This window comes from Colletotrichum fioriniae, assembly GCF_027942845.1.
Source record: "Colletotrichum fioriniae strain IMI 355084 chromosome Unknown scaffold_6, whole genome shotgun sequence".
In the NCBI taxonomy this organism is placed as follows: Eukaryota; Fungi; Ascomycota; class Sordariomycetes; order Glomerellales; family Glomerellaceae; genus Colletotrichum; species Colletotrichum fioriniae.
Window position 1 is genome coordinate 1274432 of NW_027076842.1, and position 21781 is coordinate 1296212.

At 53.9% G+C, this 21781-nt stretch overlaps 7 protein-coding genes across 7 annotated transcripts; 4 read left to right on the plus strand and 3 right to left on the minus strand.

The window, feature by feature from the left end:
- Positions 1 to 2537: 2537 nt before the first annotated feature.
- Positions 2538 to 5619, plus strand: N0V96_005778 (uncharacterized protein; the record flags this gene model as incomplete). Its single annotated transcript, XM_053189603.2, has 2 exons — positions 2538 to 3261; positions 3326 to 5619. 2 exons carry the CDS (start codon positions 2538 to 2540, stop codon positions 5617 to 5619), a joined length of 3018 nt encoding a protein of 1005 aa, XP_053053056.1.
- A 736-nt stretch (positions 5620 to 6355) lies between these two features.
- N0V96_005779 (uncharacterized protein) lies at positions 6356 to 6687 on the minus strand (the record flags this gene model as incomplete). Its single annotated transcript, XM_053189602.1, has 2 exons — positions 6356 to 6536; positions 6680 to 6687. The coding sequence occupies 2 exons, from the start codon at positions 6685 to 6687 to the stop codon at positions 6356 to 6358; spliced, it is 189 nt and encodes a 62-aa protein (XP_053053055.1).
- A 2540-nt stretch (positions 6688 to 9227) lies between these two features.
- Positions 9228 to 10220, plus strand: MRPL4 (mitochondrial 54S ribosomal protein uL29m; the record flags this gene model as incomplete). The annotated part of the gene is made up of 2 exons (XM_053189601.2): positions 9228 to 9749; positions 9810 to 10220. The coding sequence occupies 2 exons, from the start codon at positions 9228 to 9230 to the stop codon at positions 10218 to 10220; spliced, it is 933 nt and encodes a 310-aa protein (XP_053053054.1).
- Positions 10221 to 11148: 928 nt separating this feature from the next.
- Positions 11149 to 13057, plus strand: GDI1 (Rab GDP dissociation inhibitor alpha; the record flags this gene model as incomplete). The annotated part of the gene is made up of 8 exons (XM_053189600.2): positions 11149 to 11194; positions 11319 to 11343; positions 11414 to 11473; positions 11543 to 11570; positions 11639 to 11984; positions 12055 to 12594; positions 12650 to 12804; positions 12863 to 13057. 8 exons carry the CDS (start codon positions 11149 to 11151, stop codon positions 13055 to 13057), a joined length of 1395 nt encoding a protein of 464 aa, XP_053053053.1.
- Positions 13058 to 13796: 739 nt separating this feature from the next.
- Positions 13797 to 16189, minus strand: NOG1 (Nucleolar GTP-binding protein 1; the record flags this gene model as incomplete). The annotated part of the gene is made up of 6 exons (XM_053189599.2): positions 13797 to 13838; positions 13915 to 15157; positions 15220 to 15448; positions 15517 to 15648; positions 15764 to 16086; positions 16179 to 16189. The coding sequence occupies 6 exons, from the start codon at positions 16187 to 16189 to the stop codon at positions 13797 to 13799; spliced, it is 1980 nt and encodes a 659-aa protein (XP_053053052.2).
- A 666-nt stretch (positions 16190 to 16855) lies between these two features.
- Positions 16856 to 17560, plus strand: URA5 (orotate phosphoribosyltransferase; the record flags this gene model as incomplete). Its single annotated transcript, XM_053189598.1, has 1 exon — positions 16856 to 17560. One exon carries the CDS (start codon positions 16856 to 16858, stop codon positions 17558 to 17560), a length of 705 nt encoding a protein of 234 aa, XP_053053051.1.
- A 637-nt stretch (positions 17561 to 18197) lies between these two features.
- N0V96_005784 (uncharacterized protein) lies at positions 18198 to 19406 on the minus strand (the record flags this gene model as incomplete). Its single annotated transcript, XM_053189597.1, has 4 exons — positions 18198 to 18260; positions 18317 to 18403; positions 18472 to 18885; positions 19128 to 19406. The coding sequence occupies 4 exons, from the start codon at positions 19404 to 19406 to the stop codon at positions 18198 to 18200; spliced, it is 843 nt and encodes a 280-aa protein (XP_053053050.1).
- Between the last annotated feature and the right edge of the window lie 2375 nt (positions 19407 to 21781).

Sequence of the window (21781 nt, forward strand, 5' to 3'; positions counted from 1 at the left end):
GTGAGACAAGTGACTCGATATCAACTAAACCATTCGATCATTACTCGCTACCTATGCACTACTCACTCACGATGTAGATATGGTGAGGTGAGGTAAATAGAACAGAGCGCACAGAAAAAGATGATGTGCAACCTACCGTTTGGAGCCAAGGGGAACATGGCAGCGTCGGGCATGATGCTAGGTATAGCAGTGTATAGCCCAGCCGATCTAATGCAGGCCTTGACAATGCTATGCCTGTTTCTCTCTCCCGTCAATCTTTACCTACTTCCTCTCTCCCGGTCATCTCTCTCGTTACATAGGTTGTGAAGCGCCAAACTAATACCGCACGCAAGCTCACCTCCTGCGTAGGTACCTACCCATTCCGGACCTGAGCAGCGGAAAGACGGTGGTTGACGAGGTACCTTGTTCTGAGGTAAGGTAAGGTAACTGCGAGACCGGGTGCAAAAATGGAAGAGTGTTAAAAAATAAATAAAAATAAAAAGGGTTCGCGTCACCGCCCTGTTGCAGACCACAGTAACGGTAGGCGTGAACCCTGTACGAATACTGACAGGTTCCCTCGGCCAGGTATCTTGTTCCGTACCGCCTTCCTCAGGCGAACAGACATGAATGGATTACTAGGTGCAGCTAGTTCGATTTTTGACACTCGCCTGCACAATGGACGTCGACCGAACCAAGCACCCAAGTTCACATTACCTCACCTTTTTCTCCCATTCCCTCCCGTGTGTCTGTTTCCCAGCACACACCACCGTCTCTTGAATCGCGTACCTCAGGTATTCCTCAAGGGCCTCGTCTCTGCTTGACTGCGGGCATACACCGTAGATCTGACCATACAGTGCTCGCGCTGTGTACAACGAACGTCGGGTCTCCGAGGTAGGCGTGCCCAGGCAGACGCAGGCATTGGCAGGCGCTTCCTCAAAATTTTCTCACCTGCCCTTGGAAATCAGAAAGGAACATGGGTGCTTGTACCTTCCTGGCTTGTTGCGCAGCTGTTGTCGTCTTGTCGCGCGGTCTCTCCCCGTCTTTCTCCTTCTTTTGCGCGGTTCTGGGCTGTCTGCGCAATTTATTCTTCCTTCTGCGTGTAGGTGTGCCTGGGAAAATTTCCTTCTCTTTCGGAATTTCCTACCTTTGCCTTGCACTTCTCAATTCTCTGGCCATTGAACCCTGCCTCTTGTTCGTCTTCGTCATCAATCTGCCGCTTACCTATTCTTTGACTGCACGGCTGACTCTGACTCGACCAAAATTCCATCACCGAGAATCAGTCCTCGAAACGGGACACCAAAGGCAAGAATCCGGCAAATCCTCTGATATTTATGACATTAGCCCCAAAGTGGATTGAGTGCAAAAAAGGAAAGAAGCAAAACGGGTCACCCTCCCACGTCCACCTCCCACACCTTCCCAGTCACCCACCACACTGATTTTCATTTTCGCATCCACACACCACCCCCCAAAAAATTTCATGCCGTCCGCACCTCACTCAGATGCTTTGATCTTTGGACCGCGGTGACCTCCAACTTTCTTGTTCTGCTTCGGCCAAGTCTTCTCTTCTTTACTACCCAAGAACTCAAGGTACTCGTTAAACTCTACCTCACCTACTGCGTACTCGACAACGTGAGCGGAAACAGTAGCTACCTCACCTTACTTGCCATTCGCAGTCACCTGCAGCAATACCGTCCAGTATCGGAGTATCCTACCTTACCCTTCGTGCCTTCCTTGCACAAAAAGGAAGAAGAATCCACCGGTACACACCATCCCACCCTGGTCTGCTTCCTGCCCACCTTTCCCTTCCTCACCTACCGATCCATTATCCGTCAACCAGGATTCCAACCAACGGCCAACCTCCCACACTTTCTCCGAAAAAGGCCCTTCATAAAGACCAAGCCGGATCCACTCCTCCCAGAAGGGGCGACGTCCAAACCCACTTCTTCCCTTTTTCCCCCCCTCCACCTCTTTGGACGGAGTGACCATTGCTCAACGGTTCCTGCCTTGCACACCCTCGGCACCCACCCCAGCAAGACCACTTTTTTCTTCCCACTCACCCCCTCCCCCTTCAACACCCCTCTCGGCGGCACCAGGTACCTGACAGCTTTTTTTTTTCTTGCCGAAGAGCAACGCGAGAGAAAAAAAATAAAAAGGATCGGGGCCCATCTGCTCCACTCTCGACCCTCCCCAAAACCACCTCCAAACGGGATCAACTGGAGCCTCATCCCACCACAGAAAGTCCACCTTACAAACAACATCTCTCTGCGCGTGTTGTCTTCTTTGGGTTCGCGACTTCCTTCATTCGTCTGGCGGAAAGCTTATCCTGAAGAACTTCTCGACTGTGCATCACTACACTCGAGTTTACTTCTTTTCGCCCTTGCAGCAACATCCTCAACTGGGTCGGCGACTTGACTGTCCTTGTCCCACAAAATTTTTACACGAGACCCTCGACGAGTCCCGTACAGACAGACGTGAGAACGCGTCTTGATCTCGCAACAAGCAAGCTGCTCTGTGCGCCTTTGTCTCGACAAAAGGCCAACAGACCTGCCGCGGATAGCATGGACGCTTCCCAGTACCCTACCAATGGTATAAACACGACCTCGGCCTCCTACCCGTCGCCCCCCGCCATCACGCCTCATCAACTTCAGCACACCAACTCCCCGCTGCCTCACCAGACTCTGCCGCCTTTGCAGCCGCAGACCTCCGCCGCCATGAACCAAATGTACGGCAGCAACCCTCACACACCTCGCACTCCTGCGACGCCCAACACTCCGGGCTCCCAGAACAACATGCCGCCGTACCAGCCTCAGCAGCAGCAGCAGCAACAGCAGCAGCCTCGCGGTCCTTACCAGCAGATGGGCCAGTACCCTCCCCCGCCCCAGGCGTACGGCACTCAGTCCATGCTGCCCCAGACCACGATGGCTTCTTCTCACCCGCAGCCCATCGCGCCTGCCCCCGCGTCTGGACGCGTTCCTCCTGTTCTGCGTCCCATGCCCGCCGGTGGTGTCATGCCCCAGCCCGGTATGAACTCTCCATACGGCCCTGGCGGTGTCATGCCCGGTGGCATGGGCGAGGCCGACCAGCCTACACACGTCGTCGGCTCTCAGGGTCGCCGTGGCATTCTCCCCAGCGCTCCCGGCCGCCCTGCTGCCACTCCTGCTGGCGCTGGCAACACCAAGAGCACTGTTATTCCGGTCAAGGATGCCGATGGCAAGTTCCCTTGCCCTCACTGCACCAAGACCTACTTGCACGCGAAGCACTTGAAGCGTCACCTTCTGCGCCGTAAGTTATAACCCACTAACTAACCCATGCAGCTTATTCCCTTTGCTGACACGGAATACGATAGACACGGGCGATCGCCCCTACATGTGTGTGCTGTGTCGCGACACTTTCTCGCGAAGTGACATTCTTAAGCGTCACTTCCAGAAGTGCTCTATTCGCCGAGGTAACCCGACTGGTGCTAGTCACTTGTCTCACCCTCAGGCTCATGTCAAGAAGAACGCTGCTGCGCAGAAGGCGGCTCTTGGTCAGGATGGCGGTCTGAACCACCTCAATGGTCTGGGTAACATGCCTGCGGATGGCATGGTTCAGCCTTTTGGTATGATGCCTGTGTCGGACGGGATGAGCAACCTTGCGAACGATCAGAGTCAGTTGTCGCGCGCCAGCAGCCTGACTAGGCTTGATAATGGCAGTAACCAAGACAGACGGGATTTGACAGGATCTGTCATGGATGCTTCTGGCCGAGGTGGCAACTTCGAGCAGGCATACAACGGCAATGTCCCTAGCTCCATGACGCCCAATATGAATCAACAGATGCAAAACTACAATATGCCCCCGGGTCAAAATGGAATGTCCATGTATGGCGGGTCGAACTCGAACCAACAATCGGGCCTTGATTGGTCTCAAATGTTCCAGGCTGGTGCGCAACAAACCTACGCAAATCATACTCAATTCCCCCCTAATCTTGGACAGACGCAGATCGCAACCAAACCAGAGCCTAATACCGGCGTCGAAAGTACAGAAGGTCCCCCTGGCCACTCCAACCACCCCGATTCCCTCTTTTTCTCGACCTGGGACGTGCCGCCATCGATTCAAGACCCCTTTACCCATCTCTCCAACCAGATCCTCAACTTCTTTTACCCTCCAGGTTCCCCGATTACCGATGAAAGCGCTGGCTTCAACCTATACTTCTCTGCCGAAAACATACGCGACTTCTTGGAAAAGTACACTCATTTCCATGTCCATTTTCCCATTCTCCATACGCCCACCTTCCGTATCATGGAAGCCTATACTGGCTTGCTGGCCGGCATGTGTTGCATGGGCGCCTGCTACTCTGACCGTCTTTCCCCAGATCACGTGCGCGACATGATGAACTTCCTCAGGTCTGCACTTGTTCGCGACGTGCAGTTCTTGGCCAACTCTGTGGGCAAACAGCAGAATGGTAACGCTGACGCTGGTGCCTCAAGTAACGGTCATCGTGACCTTGAGCAACTCCAGGCTGTGATGCTGCTCCAAATTCTGCTGATCTGGAATAGTACACCACAGCATCGTGAGAGCGCTCGTGAGATTTTCCCAGCCATGGCGGAGCAGACTCGTCGTCTTCGTCTGTTAGAGGTCTCCACCAGCATGCCCCTCTTCAGTCCGCTGCACCAGAGCAACTTTACCCCTCAGAACTTCGATGTCTCCACATTCGATTGGGGTGTGTGGGTTGAACAGGAAAAGCGGATACGCCTGATGCACATCATCTTCCTCTGCAACTCCGCCATGGAACTCTATTTCAACGCCCAGTCTCGACTCGACAGCTTCGAGATGCATATCCCGCTGCCATCTGATGATGCAGCGTGGGACGCACGGACGAAGAAGGATTGCGAGGATGCTCTGGGCTTACACGGAGATGAGTTGGCACAGCAAAAGAATCCAAACGGAACACGACGCAGCAAGCAACCGGAAATGGACTATGCTCTCCAAGCTTTGCTTCACGGATCTTACCAGATTCAGCCAGGCAGAACAAATCTGTACGGAAAGTTCATCTTGATACACGCCATTCTGTCCTTGATCCGACGAGCTCAATTGGACGGTAGTGCCGTGATGAAGGGTTACGCGACTCCACCAATGAGCGATTGGATGGTGAATGGTGGATCAGATAACGGTATCAACAGTGGCAGGGCAACACCTGTCGATCCCGCTTTGCAGGGTATTCCGGTACACGTGCACGAATCATTCCGCATGGCCCTGCAAAAGTTCAAGACCAACTGGGATACCGACATGATCAACCAATTCCCTCCTGGATCAGCGAAGAATGTCCGTAGGTATGGTTTCTCTAGGGACGGCATCCATTTCTACTGGCTTGCCAAGTACCTGTTGAAGCATACACGGTCATCAGAGCTGCAGATGGAGTCGGATGCGCGTTTCATGCAGGTGATGCAACTATTAAAGTCGGTGAAGGCGTGGGTAATGTCGGACGGGGCGTCTAGGGGTGAGGATATGGGATCGGTTGGAGAGATCGATAAGGATTTTGGAGTGTCGAATCTGACACTCGACATGGCGCGACTTTTCAAACCTCTTCCGGCGGTGGTGGAGGATCCAGGCATACCTTCTGTGCAAACGAACATAGGCACAACGGGCGGCGGCATGCTTTGACATTCACAAAAAAAAAAATCACTGCATTTGGTCGGCGTTTTGTTTCTTTTTACTCATTTTCATCTTTTCTGTTTGTTTCCTCACGGATCCGTTGTCATCAACTCATATGCTTTGTTGCGGAAAAGCATCTCGATTCCCTCTTGCATCAAAGCCGGATTGACGGTGGTTACTTCTGATATGCATCTTGTGGCGGGTGGTTTCATGCGATAGACGGGGAGGTGGAGTTGGCACTGCATTAGACTGCGATCAGATAGAACTTGGGAGGCTCTCGGGTGGCACCAGCGGTGGCCCGATGAGGTTGTCACGATATTCATGGCTTTTCGCTCATAATGACTTGTTTCGGCGGTTTGCGTGGCTAGGCTGGTCTGGTCTAATGTTAGATGTCTCAAAATGGGTGGTACTCGTCCTTTTGTCGCGACAACGAAGAAAAACAAACGAGATGCAGAGGCAACACTGCCAGCACAGTTTTTTCATTATTCTTTTGAACTAGTAGCATGAACTTAGACATTAGAAACTGCAAAAATCGACTCGACTGTACAAACTAAACCACCTTAGCCAAACCAATATCTTACATTTCGGTGAAGAGCGTCTCTTGATCACGTCGACAATGGTGAAACCGTGCCTTGCATCCGCCCCTTAGCAAACGGCCGTCGTCTTTCGTCCTCAATAACAAGACCAATCCCATCTTCCCCGAGGAATGAATGCCCCTGCTCGCTCACTCACTCACTCACCCATTTCATTCGGACCTATCGACGACGGTGACCTTGGGGACGTACTTGTCGACGACGGCCTTTTCCTCGGGCGTAGGCTGGTACTTCTCCTCGGCCCGGTCGGAGAAGTAGAGGCCTGCGCCGCCCCAGGCCAGGACCGCAACGCCGAAGCCCAGACGGGTCTTTGGGGTGAGGTTCTTGTATGCCCTATAGGTGAACGGGGGTTTGTGAGCATGGAAGAGGGTTCGGATTTCCGAAATTGGGGGCCATGGAGAATGGCTACGGGGGGTGGGGGAGGGGAGTTGAGGTGATGGGGCTAGGGCTGGGGGCCGTGGTGTGGTTAAGCTTACTTGAACATCTGGTCTATGGCGAGGCCGTGGAGGGAGGGTATGTGAGATGGAGTAAGAATGCGGATTGTTGGCGGGTGTGGCCTAAGGGGGTCCTGTGTAGAAAGGTACGGGACTTCAAACCCAGATTTTTGGAGGGAATCGCCAGAAGAAAGACACTGATATGGAAGATTGACAAGAGAATTGAATACTCTTCTGATGAGATCTCTCGAGTTTCGTGTAAAGGAATGGACGTCGGGCGCGGCGGTAGCGATGAAAAAGCAGTTTTTTTCTTTCTTCCCCGTTGCGTGGATGAGGAGGTTCTGATGTTGGAAAAAGCTTGATCGCCATTGGTTGGCTAGACTTTGGCCGATGGGAAAAGTGGAGTACGCAGAGGACGTCAAGGCTTCCTGACCAAAAAGTCAACTTTTGACACTTTATTGCTTTCGGAGGTTCTGAATATGATTGCCCTGAGTCGAAAGACTCGGACTTTCAATTTGTATTTGAACGCATGAGAAGATGATTACTAACAACTGTTGGCGGCGCTGTGTGAGCTCTTGCCGAGCCAGTATCCTCCCCCTGCAACCACCACCCTGATCCTTCAGCGCTCGCGAGGAATGCCATCTTCTAGTTTGTATCTTTTCCCTATCTTAAATTTCTCAACTAAGGTGTCCCTCCTGGCGTATGATTTCACGAGGGTTGACTAACACGGTGGGGATGACATCCGCCTTATGCGCTGAGCTTGAGGCAGGCGAGCGGCTCCGGCGTCAGCGAACATCACTTTTCAAGAGAGCAGATTGAGTTTCTACTGAAGAACCCCGAGAAACATGCTTTGCGTCTCTAAGAATGACGTTTAAGCATTGCTTAGGAAAGGGTCAATGGGTATGGTGAATTCGTTGCGGCGGAGAGGATGAGAAGTGCAAAGGACTTGGGATCGTCCGTTTGGAGCTGCCGCTGAATACGTAGCTGACTGTTTCGGTAATTTGGTTTTGGGACCTTTTTTTTCTTTCGGCGATCATCAAACGGTAAGATTGGGTTTTTAGACCTTTGCGTCGTTGGCGAGGATGCGTGCTTGAGAGGCTCAAAAGGAGGATCGGTCAAACCGATGAGATCGCGGGGATGGATGGAATGTTTTAACACTTGACTGACATTCTTTTGGGAACTCGAGGTGATTTGCAATGTAGAGGGGAGTGGGAGGAACATCACGGCCGTAAAGAGTCTTCGGATGGTAAAGGCGCGCGCCTTCTGCTCTTGAGGCAGTAGGCAAGCTGTAGCGTTACCTTTTGAAGGATGAAGAGACTATGTGTCCATGTTCTTCCCTCTATACCTCCGATGGGCTAGTATGTCCTGCTTATGAAAAGTCTCATGTTCAAATCCAGCTGTTGGCCTAGCCGTCGTTGGGTAGCAGCAACGAGAGATATAGCCGAAGGGCGGCCGAATGACCAGAGTGGTCAAAAAAGGGTTCACCACCGGTATGGCTACCCATCTTTATAGGAAGGCGCCTGCTGTTGCTGGTGACAGGAATGAGATTGACGGGGTCTATGTGGGCTTTCGCCTGTCTAGTGCTTATCTGAAAAAAACAGCTTTTGGCTGAGAACATGGATGGAATATACCAAGAGCACCTAGAGGGGCAAGTCTGGCTGTGCGGACTATACTGCCTGCTCGATTGGTTTCCTTTGCTTGACCGAGACTGAGGTACAGTTTAATTTGGAGAACGTCTGTGAGGTAGCTGGCGTCCTAGACCGTAGAGATCAACTTCCCACCATATGTAGTCAATGAATCTATCTTCGATGGCATCATTTATCCGGAAGGTGAACTTCCGACGGGGGTGACTGCAGTGGGACGACTAGCGAGCACCTGATGGGACTGCAAGGCGCATATTCGTCATTAAAAATCAAGAATTTAGTTTGAGCAGGCTGTTCATGTCGCTCTATTAGGAATAACGGAGCAGAGGGCTCGGGAGCCGCAGGCGATAGACTTGAGGACTTCATGAAAGGTCATGCCGGCTCATCGCTTATTTCCTAGGCTTACCTCATGATTCATTTAGTCATTTATTCTATAAACTGAAGTCTGGTTCTGGGTCAATATTTCAAACTTTGTGTTAGTCCATTACTTGATAAGTGCCTCGTAGTAAGCCGGAAGAGGGGGGGGGGGGGGTACGTGGTTAAGGGGATTGAGTGCAACGAGTAGATGGCCTTTATTAAGTATTTCCCCTTCGAGAATCGATGAAAAAAGAGAACCAACCAGAATTAATGACCGGAGAAAGAACACAAAGAAGGGAGACAGAAGCTTCAGGCAAAGCTGGGATTCAGCAAGATTATTGGACGTTGAAGAAAGAAGGAGGCCAGGAGGTTATACTCAAGCCACACATGGGCTTGTCAAGCCACAAGTCTGTGGTTGAGCTTGACCACTGCACAGACCCACCCGGTAGCTCGTTCACCCGCAGCCGCAGCGATCCGGCGTGTGATTGGTTGGAGGCTTTCCCAAATTTCTAAACTGGCGAAATAGTACGAGCTCTGAGAAAGGGATTCGTGATCCTTACCAGCACCCACGTTGACACCAATTGCCAGAGATGGCGAACCCCAATGCGATGCGGCCATCGATAGGTCGCGTATTGCGCCTCCAGGAGACTCGGCAATGGCTGCCCACGACACCTACAACGGTCACGCAACCACGAACCGCAGCGGCATGCTTCTCGACTTCGGCTGCGCACTCGGTGCGCAAGACCCGCGACAACAACCGCCTACGAGGTGTCAGTACCATGAAGAGATCCGGTCCCCGTGAGCCGCTATCCGTATCATGGGAGACGCTACCCAAGCCGTCAAACTACAAGCGCGAGGTTCCTACGGACCCGAACCACGGGCTCTGGGACTTTTTCTACGGCAAGAACAAGCTCTTGAATACGCCTAAGGAGGACCAATCTCACGGCCGTGCATGGACGGTGGAGGAGCTGAGAAAGAAGAACTGGGAAGACCTCCACTCTCTGTGGTATGTCTGTCTGAAGGAGAGGAACCGCATTGCGACGACGAGTCTCGAGCGTGAGAGACGCAAAGTCGGTTTCGGAGGATTTGAGGCCAACAGCAGGGACGAGACGGTTCGTATTTTCTCTGCCACATGGCTTTTAGGAGATGGCTGCTGACCGGCGCTTGTCTAGGTTGTCACGACGATGAAGGCGATCAAGCACGTCCTGACCGAACGCTTTTACCTCTGGGAGGATGCGCGCAGGTTGGCCGAGAACGACCCCGAGATCAATCTCTCTGGCGAAGGAGAGGCATACACGCCGCTGGCAGGATACGAGAACATGGAAGAGGGCAACAAGTACCTCGCCGAGGAGGTCGAGGCCGCAGCTGTGGAGTCACCAGTTATCGAGGCTCAAGCTGTCGAGGCGTCTGTCGAGGCGCCTGTCGAGCCTCAGGCAGAGAAGAAGGAAGCCGCACCTATCACGCCAGAGGCTGAGGAAGAGGTCGAGGTCAAGGTGAAGCCACCGCACCCAGCGAAGAAGGTCAAGCCCAGCACACCGGTTGAGAGCAAGCCTGCGCCGGCGATGCCCAAGCCAAAGATCTGAGCAACTCTGTTTGTTGTCTCCCCGTTCAGCGCGAGGGCCGCAGACGGGAGAGTCATGTATCATTGTATCCAGACATGTATAGAATCTTGTACGATACGAATATTTTGTGTCTGGCGCATTTTGGAAGCCATTCCTAAGACATCATTCTCACTCTTGACACCGTTGGCACTGTGCAATTGTCGAAGAAGACTTAGAGCGTGCGTGATATCACAGCAACGTTTGCCATGATCAGTTTGAGAAAGGATTGAATAAGATCTACAGAAAGGTTTTGCATAAGAGAGAGAAACTGAATAATAGATGAGACTTGTATTCGCATAATGTTACAGAACTGGGACGGGGAAGGGCGGGAGCTGGGTCCTTGTAGCAGGGACAAGCCCACTCACACCGCCGAGGGCGCCAGGTACACGCAGAGCAGACAAAGGTCGAGGTACCTTTTGAGCTAAGGTACTTGCAACTTTGCGGCCTCGGTCGGTCCATGTCCAGTCTGCTAGCGGTGAGCAAGTGGCCAGCATAGTTTGCAGTAAGAAGAGCGGACCTTGCATGGGCCATTTGGAGGTACAACTGGAGCCAGGACGGGCCCCCCCAGCGAGCATTGGCACTGGTCACTGGCCACTGGCCACCGGGCTGGCCCCCAGCGACACTGAACGCTTGATGTGCTGCCGCATGCACTGCTGAACCCCTCCATGTCCCTCCAAAACCCAACTGTTTCTAGCAATCTACGGCAAAGTAGGTGGCTCTTGCCCCCCCACTTGATCCTCCTTTGCTGCATGTTGCTCCCCCATGTCTCTTCTTCGCAACACCGCAACTACTTCTCCAGACATCCAACACCTCATACTTTTCTCTTCCCTTCTCCTTCCGCTGCGAAACCACCGACCGACTTTAATATAACAACAACCGTCACACACGCACATACCCCTCAGTCGCAACCATGGATGAGATTGCAAAGGAATACGATGTCATCGTGCTGGGCACTGGTAAGTGACGTTACGCCATCCTCCTTTATTTGCCCCGCACCGTCGCTCGTCGGCCTGTGGGGTCCCCGACTGCTCGACAGAGCTTCCTGGCTGACCGGTCGACCTCACCGTCTTCTCTCTCTAGGCCTGACTGAGTGTGTTCTCTCTGGGTAAGCAAGCTATCGTCGTCATCTGACAACCCGTGTGTGCGCTCTGCTAACCATTGTCCTCCCCGCGCAGTGTCCTCAGTGTGAAGGGCAAGAAGGTCCTCCACATTGACCGCAACGACCACTATGGAGGGTAAGTCTCGCTCTTCCAAGGCCGCGATCTGGTCTTCCGCCTATGAAGAACCTAGCTAAATTTCACCAGTGAGGCAGCTTCGGTTAACCTCGAAACGGTATGGCATCCACTACGACTCTCCGCTACCCTCCCGTCGAATGGGGTTCTAACCCGATAAACTCGCAGCTCTACAAGAAGTATGGCAACTACGCAAAGGGCGAGGAGCCCTGGACGAAGTACGGACGTCTGAATGACTGGAACATCGACCTCGTCCCCAAGTTCCTTATGTCCGCTGGCGAGCTCACCAACATTCTCGTCTCGACCGACGTCACAAGATACCTCGAGTTCAAGCAGGTTGCAGGCAGTTACGTTCAGCAGGGCCAGAGCTCCAAGGCTACTGTTGCCAAGGTTCCCTCCGATGCCGGCGAGGCTCTGCGTTCACCTTTGATGGGCATCTTTGAGAAGCGCCGCATGAAGAGCTTCATCGAGTGGATCGGCACCTTTGACCGCAAGGACCCCGGCACACACAAGGGTGAGTTTCGACATTTCGAAGCATCGAGGGACCGAGGAATCGTGGGATAAAACTGACAATCATGGCCCAGGCCTCGACATCAACAATGTCACCATGAAGGAGGTCTACGACAAGTTCGGCCTCGAGACCGGTACTCGTGACTTCATCGGCCACGCCATGGCTCTCTTTACCACGGACGAGTACCTCACTAAGCCTGGTGCCGCCCCGGAGGCAATCGAGCGCATCCGCCTGTACGGAACCTCCGTGTCCCGTTACGGCAAGTCTCCTTACATCTACCCTCTCTACGGCCTCGGCGAGCTTCCCCAGGGCTTCGCCCGTCTGTCGGCCATCTACGGCGGTACCTACATGCTCAACACCAACGTCGACGAGGTGCAGTACGAGGGCGGCAAGGCTGTCGGTATCAAGGCCACTATGACTGGCGTTGAGGAGATGAAGTTCGAGACCAAGGCCAAGATGATCCTTGGTGACCCCAGCTACTTCCCCGGAAAGGTCAAGGTTGTCGGACAGGTTCTGCGCGCCATCTGCATTCTGAAGCACCCCCTGGCCGGCACCAACGACGCCGACTCTTCCCAGCTCATCATTCCCCAATCCCAGATTGGCCGCAAGAACGGTAAGTGCTATAGAACGGAATAGTGAATCATGAACGTACGACTAACTGGAGCTAGATATTTACATCGCCTGCGTCTCATCGGCACACAACGTTTGCCCCAAGGGCTACTGGATTGCCATCGTCTCGACCATTGCCGAGTCGAACGCCAACCACCATGTCGAGCTTCAGCCCGGTCTGGAGCGCCTCGGCAAGATCGAGGAGCAGTTTATGGTAAGAGAGAAGCCCGAGTCCGTGCAGTGTAAGAAGCAGGGTACTAATTATTATGCAGGGTGCCCCAATCCCCATCTACGAGCCCACGGACGACGGCACCGGCGACAACGTCTTCGTCTCCAAGAGCTACGACGCCAGCAGTCACTTCGAGAGCACGACCGACGATGTCAAGGATATCTACCGCCGCGCCACCGGCGAGGAGCTCAAGGTTGAGGGTCTGAGAGAGGGCCTGCAAGTTGCGGATGAGCAGTAAGCGCAAGGGGATGTTTTATTGAAACTTTTGTTTCCAAGCGGGTGAGGGGAGGAGGGAGCAAGTCTGAGAGGCATTGAGTCCTCGCACATCATAACAGACGGCAATCCGGGGTACATATATAACATATCTTGGACGTCAACATCTGTGGGTGGTGCTCTTCAAAGTTATTCAAGCCATTTTATCACATTATTCGGTCCCGTCTGCCTACATAACTGGTGCCATGTTTGGTGATGTTTTATGTTCAGTACTCACAGACAGGCTCACTCCAGGTCTTCTCGTGTTTTCTTACAGGTTTCTCATTCAGGGTATTCAATGGTCCTTGATTTGATGACCTTTGAGAAAGCCATCCAACGTTGAGACACACGCAAAGCTGGTAATGCTACGCCGCCTTTTTCTTTTGACATACGTTTCTCAAAAAGAAAAAAAGCATCACAGATTTTCCCCGTCTCCTATTCCCTCTCTTCTCACCCTCGTGGCCTCCCAATTCATTAGGAGTCCCGTGCCGACCGGCCTCTTCAGATTGTGATTTGTGTCGCAAGGGAAGGAAGGAATGAAGAAGACAAATAACAAGGCAGCAGCAAAACGAAACAAGACCGCAAAACGCCTCCATGCCCCCCCCAAAATAAATAAAGCATATTTACTTTTATTCTCTTTCCGTAAACATCCATTACCGTCTTTTTGCCCCCTCCCGCTGCCGCTGCTGGCGATGGCGGCGCCGACGGCAGTGGTGGTGGTTTTCTTAACGTCTCTGGTTCTTGCCGAGGCCACGCTTGCCGGCAACCTGTAGTAGTGGAGTTAGCGTTTGCTTCGCATTTCGATACAATTTTGCAGGATGGCGGATGAGATGGGAAACTTACCAAATGCCTTTGCAGCGATACGGTGGTGTGACGATCACCCTCACCCTGTCTCGCCATGCGGTTCCGCTTCTTCTGGGAGAGCTTGGCAAGGCGATCGGCCTTGTCGCGGGCCTCTTCGTCCTGGACACCGTCCTCGCGCCTGTTGACGATGGGGGCGCGGCTCTGGCTGCGGGCGCGGCTGTGGGAGCGGAGGCGCTCGCGCGGGGTGGCGTCCGTGTCCATCATGTCGACGTCCTCGGTGCCGGCGCGGGAGAGGCCGGAAGAGCGGCCGCGGGGGCGGGACTGGGCGCGGGCGCGGTTGACAATGTCGGTGGTGTCGACACCCAACTGGTCGAGGGCGTCGTCCATCTGGGAGAGGGGCACCTTTTGGGACTTGCGGGGGATGATGGCCTGGTTCTTGAGGCGCTTCTTCATCTTGGCCTCGTTGCGGATGAGGGCCTGCTTCTCGCGGATGATCTCGGCCTTGGAGAGGATGTCGGCCTCCTCCTCGTCGTCGAGCTCCTCGTCCGACTCGTAGTAGCCCTCCTTCTCGAGGCGCTCCTCCTCCTCCTCGAGGGCCTGGAGCTTGGCGTCAATATCCGGGTCGACGTAGTCGTAGACGTTCTTGCCGTCAAAGACCTCGGGGATCTTGTCATGCTTCCACTCGTCGTTGGCGAGGAGCCAGTCCTGGCGCATGTCGACGCTGTACACGCCGGCGCCGCCGTTCTCGGCCTCGACGTCCTTGGCGAGCCTCCGGCGCTCCGGGTCCTCCTTGTTGTACTTCTTCATGTTCTTGATGCCCTCGGGGATGAAGGTCTGAAGGGGCTGGCTGGTACCGGGCTGGGCGACGTGGATACGCGCCATGACGTCGGCGAGGCGGCCGCCAATGTTGCCGCTGCTGTTGGTGCCGGCGTTGAGCTTCTGGGAGACGCGCTCGGCGATGAGGCGCTCGCAGACGGTATTCTTGACGTTCTGGACGCCCTCCTGGGTGTTACAGGAGAGCTGGAGCATCTCGACCTCGCCCGACTTGAGGAGGCCCTGGAGCTGGGCCTGGGTGGCGGCGTCGAGGTCCTCGGGCTTGACCACGTCGATCTTGTTGACGACGATGAAGACGATCTTGTTCTGGAACAGGGGCTTGATGCTCTGGAAGAGGTTGATCTGGGCCTGGATGGAGTAACCGCACTGCTCGCTGAGATCCATGAAGTAGAGAATGGCGGATCGCAGATGGGCAATGGCGGTGACGGACTGCATCTCAATGGTGTTCCTGAATGGGCTATCAGCATCTGGAATTCCCCCACACGTTGTGAGTATCGAGATTTTGCTTACATCTCCTCGAGAGGGTGGTCCAGAATACCAGGGGTGTCAATGCACTGGAAACGAAGGTACTTGTAGTCAAAGTGACCGCAGAAGAGCGACTTCGTTGTGAAGGCATATGGCTGGACATCGACGTCGGCTCTGGAGACGGACTTGAGGAAAGAAGACTTTCCGACGTTGGGGAAACCCGTGATGAGGAGGGTTCTGGTGTTGGGATCGATCGATGGAAGACGGCCAAGATCTGTTTGTTTCTTGCAGTCAGTAAGAGCTTTTTGTGCGCGCTCTCGGTGTCGTCGGATTGCCACTTACGCTGTCTAACCTGGTCGAGGTAAACCAGAGGGTCTTTGAGGCGCTTAATGAGCGTCGCCATGCGACCAAGCGCGGCGCGCTTCAGCTGCTTGCACTGGAAAAGCGACTGGCCATACTTCAAGAGTCGGACGTCTGCACAAATTGCATAGGGTTAGCCATTTTGCATTTCCCCTCCCAGCATCGAAAAATCGCCTTCTCCCACACCACGCGGGGGGAAGGTCTTCTGAAAGACTTGGATTCTACGCACAATCTCTGGAGATGGTCTCGATGAGGTGCTTCGCGGTCGAGAGCTGACCAAGGGCAATCTTGAAGTGGTCGGCATCGTACAGGGTGTTGATCAGGTCCTTGTGGAAGGGGTGGATGTCGTTGAGGCGAGGGAACGACTCGATGATCAGGCCGAGCTTCTCGCTGATGGTCTCCTGGGTGAACTTGACCTTGCGGGTGTAGAAGCCTCTGATTCTGGAAATCTTGAAACCCGAGCGGATCTGGGTCGGCAGCCGGCGCTGCGTCCTCGAGAGGACAATGTCGAGAAACTCTTGCGAGTTGGGGACCGGGGGGAGATCCTTCCACCTGCCGCGCAAAGCATGGTTAGCAAAGATTGATTCTTTTGTAAAGAGGCTTCTCTTTGAAAAGTAATCGCCTTTGGGAAGGGTCCAACGTACTGAGTCTTCATTTTGGCGGCTGGGGGTCTGCGTTGAAAAAACTTGAAGCAGTCCTCAGATGTTGCGATCGGTCAAGGTGCACCGTCGGTGAACTGCAACGAAGTATTTGGGACGGGGGGCGGTGTTCTGCACTCGAATTTTTTTCTCTCGTTCGCTTATCTTATCAACACGGACAGGTGGGGCGGGGAACCCCATGCCATTAGTGGCCGCTCAGAGGTTTTTGGCGTGCACTCAACGCTGATGGTTACAATTAGGTACCTGAGGTACGTTGCCCACCTGGCTCAACTAGTAAAGTAGTCTTGACTACACTCTTAAGGCTATGATGAGTGATTTCAAAAATTCATCGACTTTTTTGATATTAGCACGTTCCAAGTTGGCCAGTGGACCAAACCATCAGTGAGTCCATCATGTTGGCTGAAGCCATGCAGGGACCGGCGGTGCGGATTCCTCCTCTTATCATAACTTTATCGCAATAAATTTTGCTTGGTGGGGCCCTCTCCGCGGGGCAGACCTGAATGGAGGGGTATCCGTTTCGCGGAGCAAGTTCCCTTCAATTTTGAGATCTTTCATCCTCCAGCCTCCGACAAGCACAACCCTCTGGAAGACCAACCAAAAATCCCATCTCTTTTTTTTTATCCTTCCTCCCAAAAACCTCCTTGTGGACGACAACCGCCAAAATGTCCTCCCAGCTCACCCCCTACAAGCAGGACTTCCTCAAGGCCGCCATCGCCGGCGGCGTCCTCAAGTTCGGCTCCTTTGAGCTCAAGTCGAAGCGCATCTCCCCCTACTTCTTCAACGCCGGCGACTTTTACCGCGCCGACCTCCTCCGCGCCATCTCCGTCGCCTACGCCCACACCGTCATCGAGGCCCGCAAGTCCTCCGGCCTGACCTTTGACATCGTCTTCGGCCCGGCCTACAAGGGCATCCCGCTCGCGACCTCGACGACGGACAAGCTCGCCGAGCTGGACCCCGAAAACTACGGCACCACGTGCTACTCGTTCGACCGCAAGGAGGCCAAGGACCACGGCGAGGGCGGCAACATTGTCGGCGCGCCGCTCAAGGGCAAAAAGGTGCTCATCGTCGACGACGTCATCACCGCGGGAACCGCCAAGCGTGAGGCGATTGCCAAGATCCGCAAGGAGGGCGGCGAGGTTGTGGGCATTGTCGTTGCGCTCGACCGTATGGAGAAGCTCCCCGCTGCCGATGGCGACGACAGCAAGCCTGGCCCCAGCGCCATGGGCGAGATCAAGAAGGAGTACGGCATCCCCATCTTTGCCATCCTGACGCTCGACGACATTATCGAGGGCGCCAAGAGCTTTGCGTCCGCTGAGGATATCAAGCGCACTGAGGAGTACCGTGCCAAGTACAAGGCTACCGACTGAATCTTGAGGGCCAGCTCTAAAGTTAGAGAAGGAGGGCGGTCTATATTTGTGGGCAGATGTGATATCAAGAGTATCATGTTAAACGGTCGGCGCTCGTATGGATGGGTTGGAGGAAAGGCAACTTTATAGGACCCCTCGGGTCAAGGCGCATAGGATGATAAAAGTGATTTGGGAAGTGACTTTGCAATAAATGCAAAACCTCACGTATAGAATAAAGGCTGAACAGGGGAAACTGTGAAAGATCACATCTTAATTTTGCCTCGCTCGCCCTCATCTAGGAGGCAAGGCATTCTATGTCATGTACTCATCGTTAAGGTAGTCTTCGGCCCTGTCATCTCATGATGTTACCACCCTTTTTTGAGATTGTAAAAATCTCATGGTAACTCGACAACGAGGACTTGATAACAAAAGAAAAAAGCAAAAAAAGCAAGGCCATCATGCAAAAGTGAGGTTGTCAACTCAAGACAATCCACCCAGTATGCCACTCCCAGTTCCTCCCGGTTTGTTTGTCTCAAAACAAATAGGAGCGTTCATGTCCCGTCTAGAGCTTGGAAAGTCGTGGAGAACAGGACAGGACTGCGAGAAGAAAAAAATATGATGAGAAAGTCCTACAATGGCCTCAGTGACCACGACGGCACTACTCAGCGGATGCCTTGAGGGCATCGGGACCCTTTTTGGGCGGCCCGGAGAGTTCAATAACCTGATGGCATGTTAGTCGTTCCGCCAAGAGGGATGGTAGACGGCACAAGTATTTACCATGTCATTCCAGCCGCCGCCTGCGAAAGATGCCTTGCTGGGACCGACGCGCTTGAAGCCAAAGCGCTGGTAGTAGCTAACCAACCACTGCCGATGCGTCAGTGTCTTGCAAGATTCAAGAGTAGGGATCACTCAGTGAACTAAAGGAAGCGTACGTCTTTGCAGATCAGCGCAATGCGGTCCGCAACGCCAGAGTTGTTGATCTGCTGCAGGTACGACTTCATGAGAAGCTTGCCGAGACCTAGGCCCTGGACCTTGGGGTCGATGGCAAAGGAGTGCAGACATAGCGTGCGACCCATGATCTTGTGGCCGACATCCGTGCTCTTGGCCGACTTTTGATCGCGCCAGTTGTCCGGATAGGCCATGTCGTCGTCGCTGACGACGGGGCCGTCGCCGAGGGTCGCGACGGCGTGGCCGAGGAGAACCAGCTTGGCTCCGTTGGCGCGACCTGTCTCGACGGGGCTAGCGACGGCCATGGTTGAGAGAGGAAAAGCTGCGGCCTCGGCCGGGACGACGCTACAGAAGAGACCTGTAGAGATGTCTGAGCAGGTCGCGAGGCGGTACATGAACTGCGATCGGGAGTGTAAGCTTTACGTGAAGCATGATATGTGGTGCCCTGCCCATGAGATGTCATGCGACTTATCCATCCGCCAACGATGGGAACCCGCAGAACTCTCATTCCCATGCATGAGATGAGCTCTTGGTAGTTTAGGCCCGGCAGAACCCCCGGACTCGATGGCCCAAGGATATGAGAATGGTAAAAGGAATGAAGGTGGCGTGGGAAAAAAAGAGTTGGGACAAATCGGCTCACCTTTACGCGGGTAGCGCGATGACTCGGATCAGTGAATGCAGCGTCCTCGAGGGCGACGCAAGACTCGAGGTTCGACTCGGTCAAAGGCAAAACCAAAGGGCTCCATTTGAAAGGAACGATATGCTGGATCGTCCGGCGCTGCGTTTGTTGCTTCTTCTTCAGCTCTGACTGGGACATCTGAGCCTCGATGTACTCGTCGTCGGCATCGTCAGAACTGTCGATGGCGCAGTCGGACGCCTCCTCATGCTGGGCGACCGGGGGATCTTTCTCGTCAGGCATGATGACGTAGGATCGGGGAAGTTGTGTATGACGCGGAAGATGGAGAAAGCGGTTTTGGAAGAGAGGTTTGAGGAGGAGGAGAAGAATACGCCAGGACGACGTATGGGAATTTGCAGAGAGCTGGGCAGAGTTGGGGAAGGAAGAAGTTGGAAGTGGGAAGAGTTGTTGGTTACACAGAGAGAAGAAGCGAGGTGATGGAATCAACCAGAGGGCGGCTTGTTGGGTCAAATTACCCCCCGTCAGCTGGCAGACAGAGAGACTGAAGGGTTTCAAACAAGGCAAGAAGACACTTCAGGATGGCACCCAGAAGAGGCGGGTGCTGTTGGTACCTTGAGGTGATGGTTGAAGGGGCTGGTTGGGCGAGTGCACAGGTAGCTCCGGAGGGGCATCGGGGTGCTGCCGGCCGTTGGACTCGGCGTTGTCGTTGCCGAGCGGGGCCTGATGGGGCTGTGAGTCAACTAATGCCCGGCCGGTGTGTGCCGATAGGCAAGGCCGAGTGAACGCCTTAGCTCGGTGCAGTGGGTGTCGGAACGGAGGAGGGAAGACGTCTCAGAAAGGCTAAGGTCAGATCGGGTGGTCCACGGCGGAGAGGGGACAAAGCATTGGGACAAGTCAAGTGAACCTGAGCTGTGAAGGCGATAACGGGATTGCAAAAAGAGGAGTAACCTGGCTGCAGACCAAACAGAGAGGTATGGAGATGGTAGAAAACGGGATTGAGATTGCAGCAGCCAGAAAGGGAACTGGAGGGAATTGGAGTTCAGTGACTTGCCATGGACCATGGCAGAGCAACACCCTCCATCATTGGACACTCTGTGTGAGGTGTGGTTGTGGTTATGAGGTGTTTGTCGCGTGACTGACCTACCCGCAGTGGCACAGTTGTGGCCTGTTTAGCCCATGGGTATTTCTAGGCGACGCTGGAACTGTTGCCCGGCTCCATCTTATTTTCCACTCTTCCCAGAAAACTTCCCCGAGTTGTTGGCATTGGCGAAAGAGACATGATGCTGTTCATGTGGCATCCCAGCTTTTGGAAAAGGAAATCGCAGAAAAGGTCTTCTTTGCAGGGCATGGCGGGTAACAATGGGTACTGTTGCTTTCTTTCGATCCAGGCCATCGCCCAAGGACAGGGTAGAAACTGGAAAAGATGCTTGAAAGGCTTGCCAATATGGCAAGGTTGGTTGGGATCAAGGGAAGAGAAGAGAGAGAGAAAGTGACCTGACTTGTACCCATTTCCCCACAGTAAGCCAAGTTCAACATCACTCCCTGCTCCGATACTGCTAATGAGATCAGTCTTCCCCTCGCCTGTCAGGGTACAAGCACAGAGTTCCCGAGACTGTAAATTCAGGGTTGCATCATGGTTTTCCCGGGATTTCGGCGTTGTAATATCTGGTCTTTGGCAGACTGAGAAATGCGCTGTTTGCTTCCAGACCGCTAATTGCTGTTCCGTCCCGTCAGATTGAGGCTGGTTTTGGCCAATGCAGCCGATAGAAACCGAATAAGATCTAGGCACTGTCAGCGACTGCAACGACAAACTTTGAAAAGAGGAGTGCGGCACAATGTAGATTCAGACTTTTGGATTCGCGTGGGTGGGCGAGCGACTTACCTTAGTTGCGTCTTGGCCGGCATGCTTGTTGCTCCTTTCCCCTGACTCCGCCTGCTGCGGTGTGCTTCACACTTGTATGGCACACCAACCCAGCCCGCCGTCGAATCGTATAGAACCTACTGCTCCGTACTCAAAGGCGATGAATATTGTGTTGAAGGCTGAAGAATCCGCAGCGACATCATAATGTGTATCCGTAGGCAAGAAGACCCTGAGCCTGTCGATCCGCATAGACCTTGGCTTTCGTCTGGATCTTGGCTGATAAGACAGCTGCAACTACGAGGCCGAAGCAAGCAGACGAAAAACTTTTCGCTGTGGCATGTTGACAGCTGCAGGTATTCACCGAAATGGACATAACTGCAGTATCGACTTCGAGAATCTTTCCGGGTCGGCGATCCAGAGTTGCATTGCCCCGCCGCAATGCAGCATATGCAGCAGGCTCAATGCGGTCTAGGAAGGGCCCTGAGGCACTTTTTGGGCTTTCCGCCATGTCAGATGGGCGAAGTCCGAAGGCATTCTGAGTTGTAAGTTATGAGTCAACCCGCTTAGGCTGTGGTGATGGACCTTCCTAATGAATCGGTGTGGGTTGCAGAGGCCGAGAGCGCATACTGCATCAAGTACGAAGACGCGGAGCATTGCAACAGAGCAGCGTCGAGAACCCGGAATGCGGCCACCACCGGAAGCCGGATCCGACTGACTTCAGGGCCGGCATCCGAGCTGACTGCAGTTCCGACCCTCCAGCGGAGCGAAGTTGGCACGCCGATCTCTGCTCGCCTTC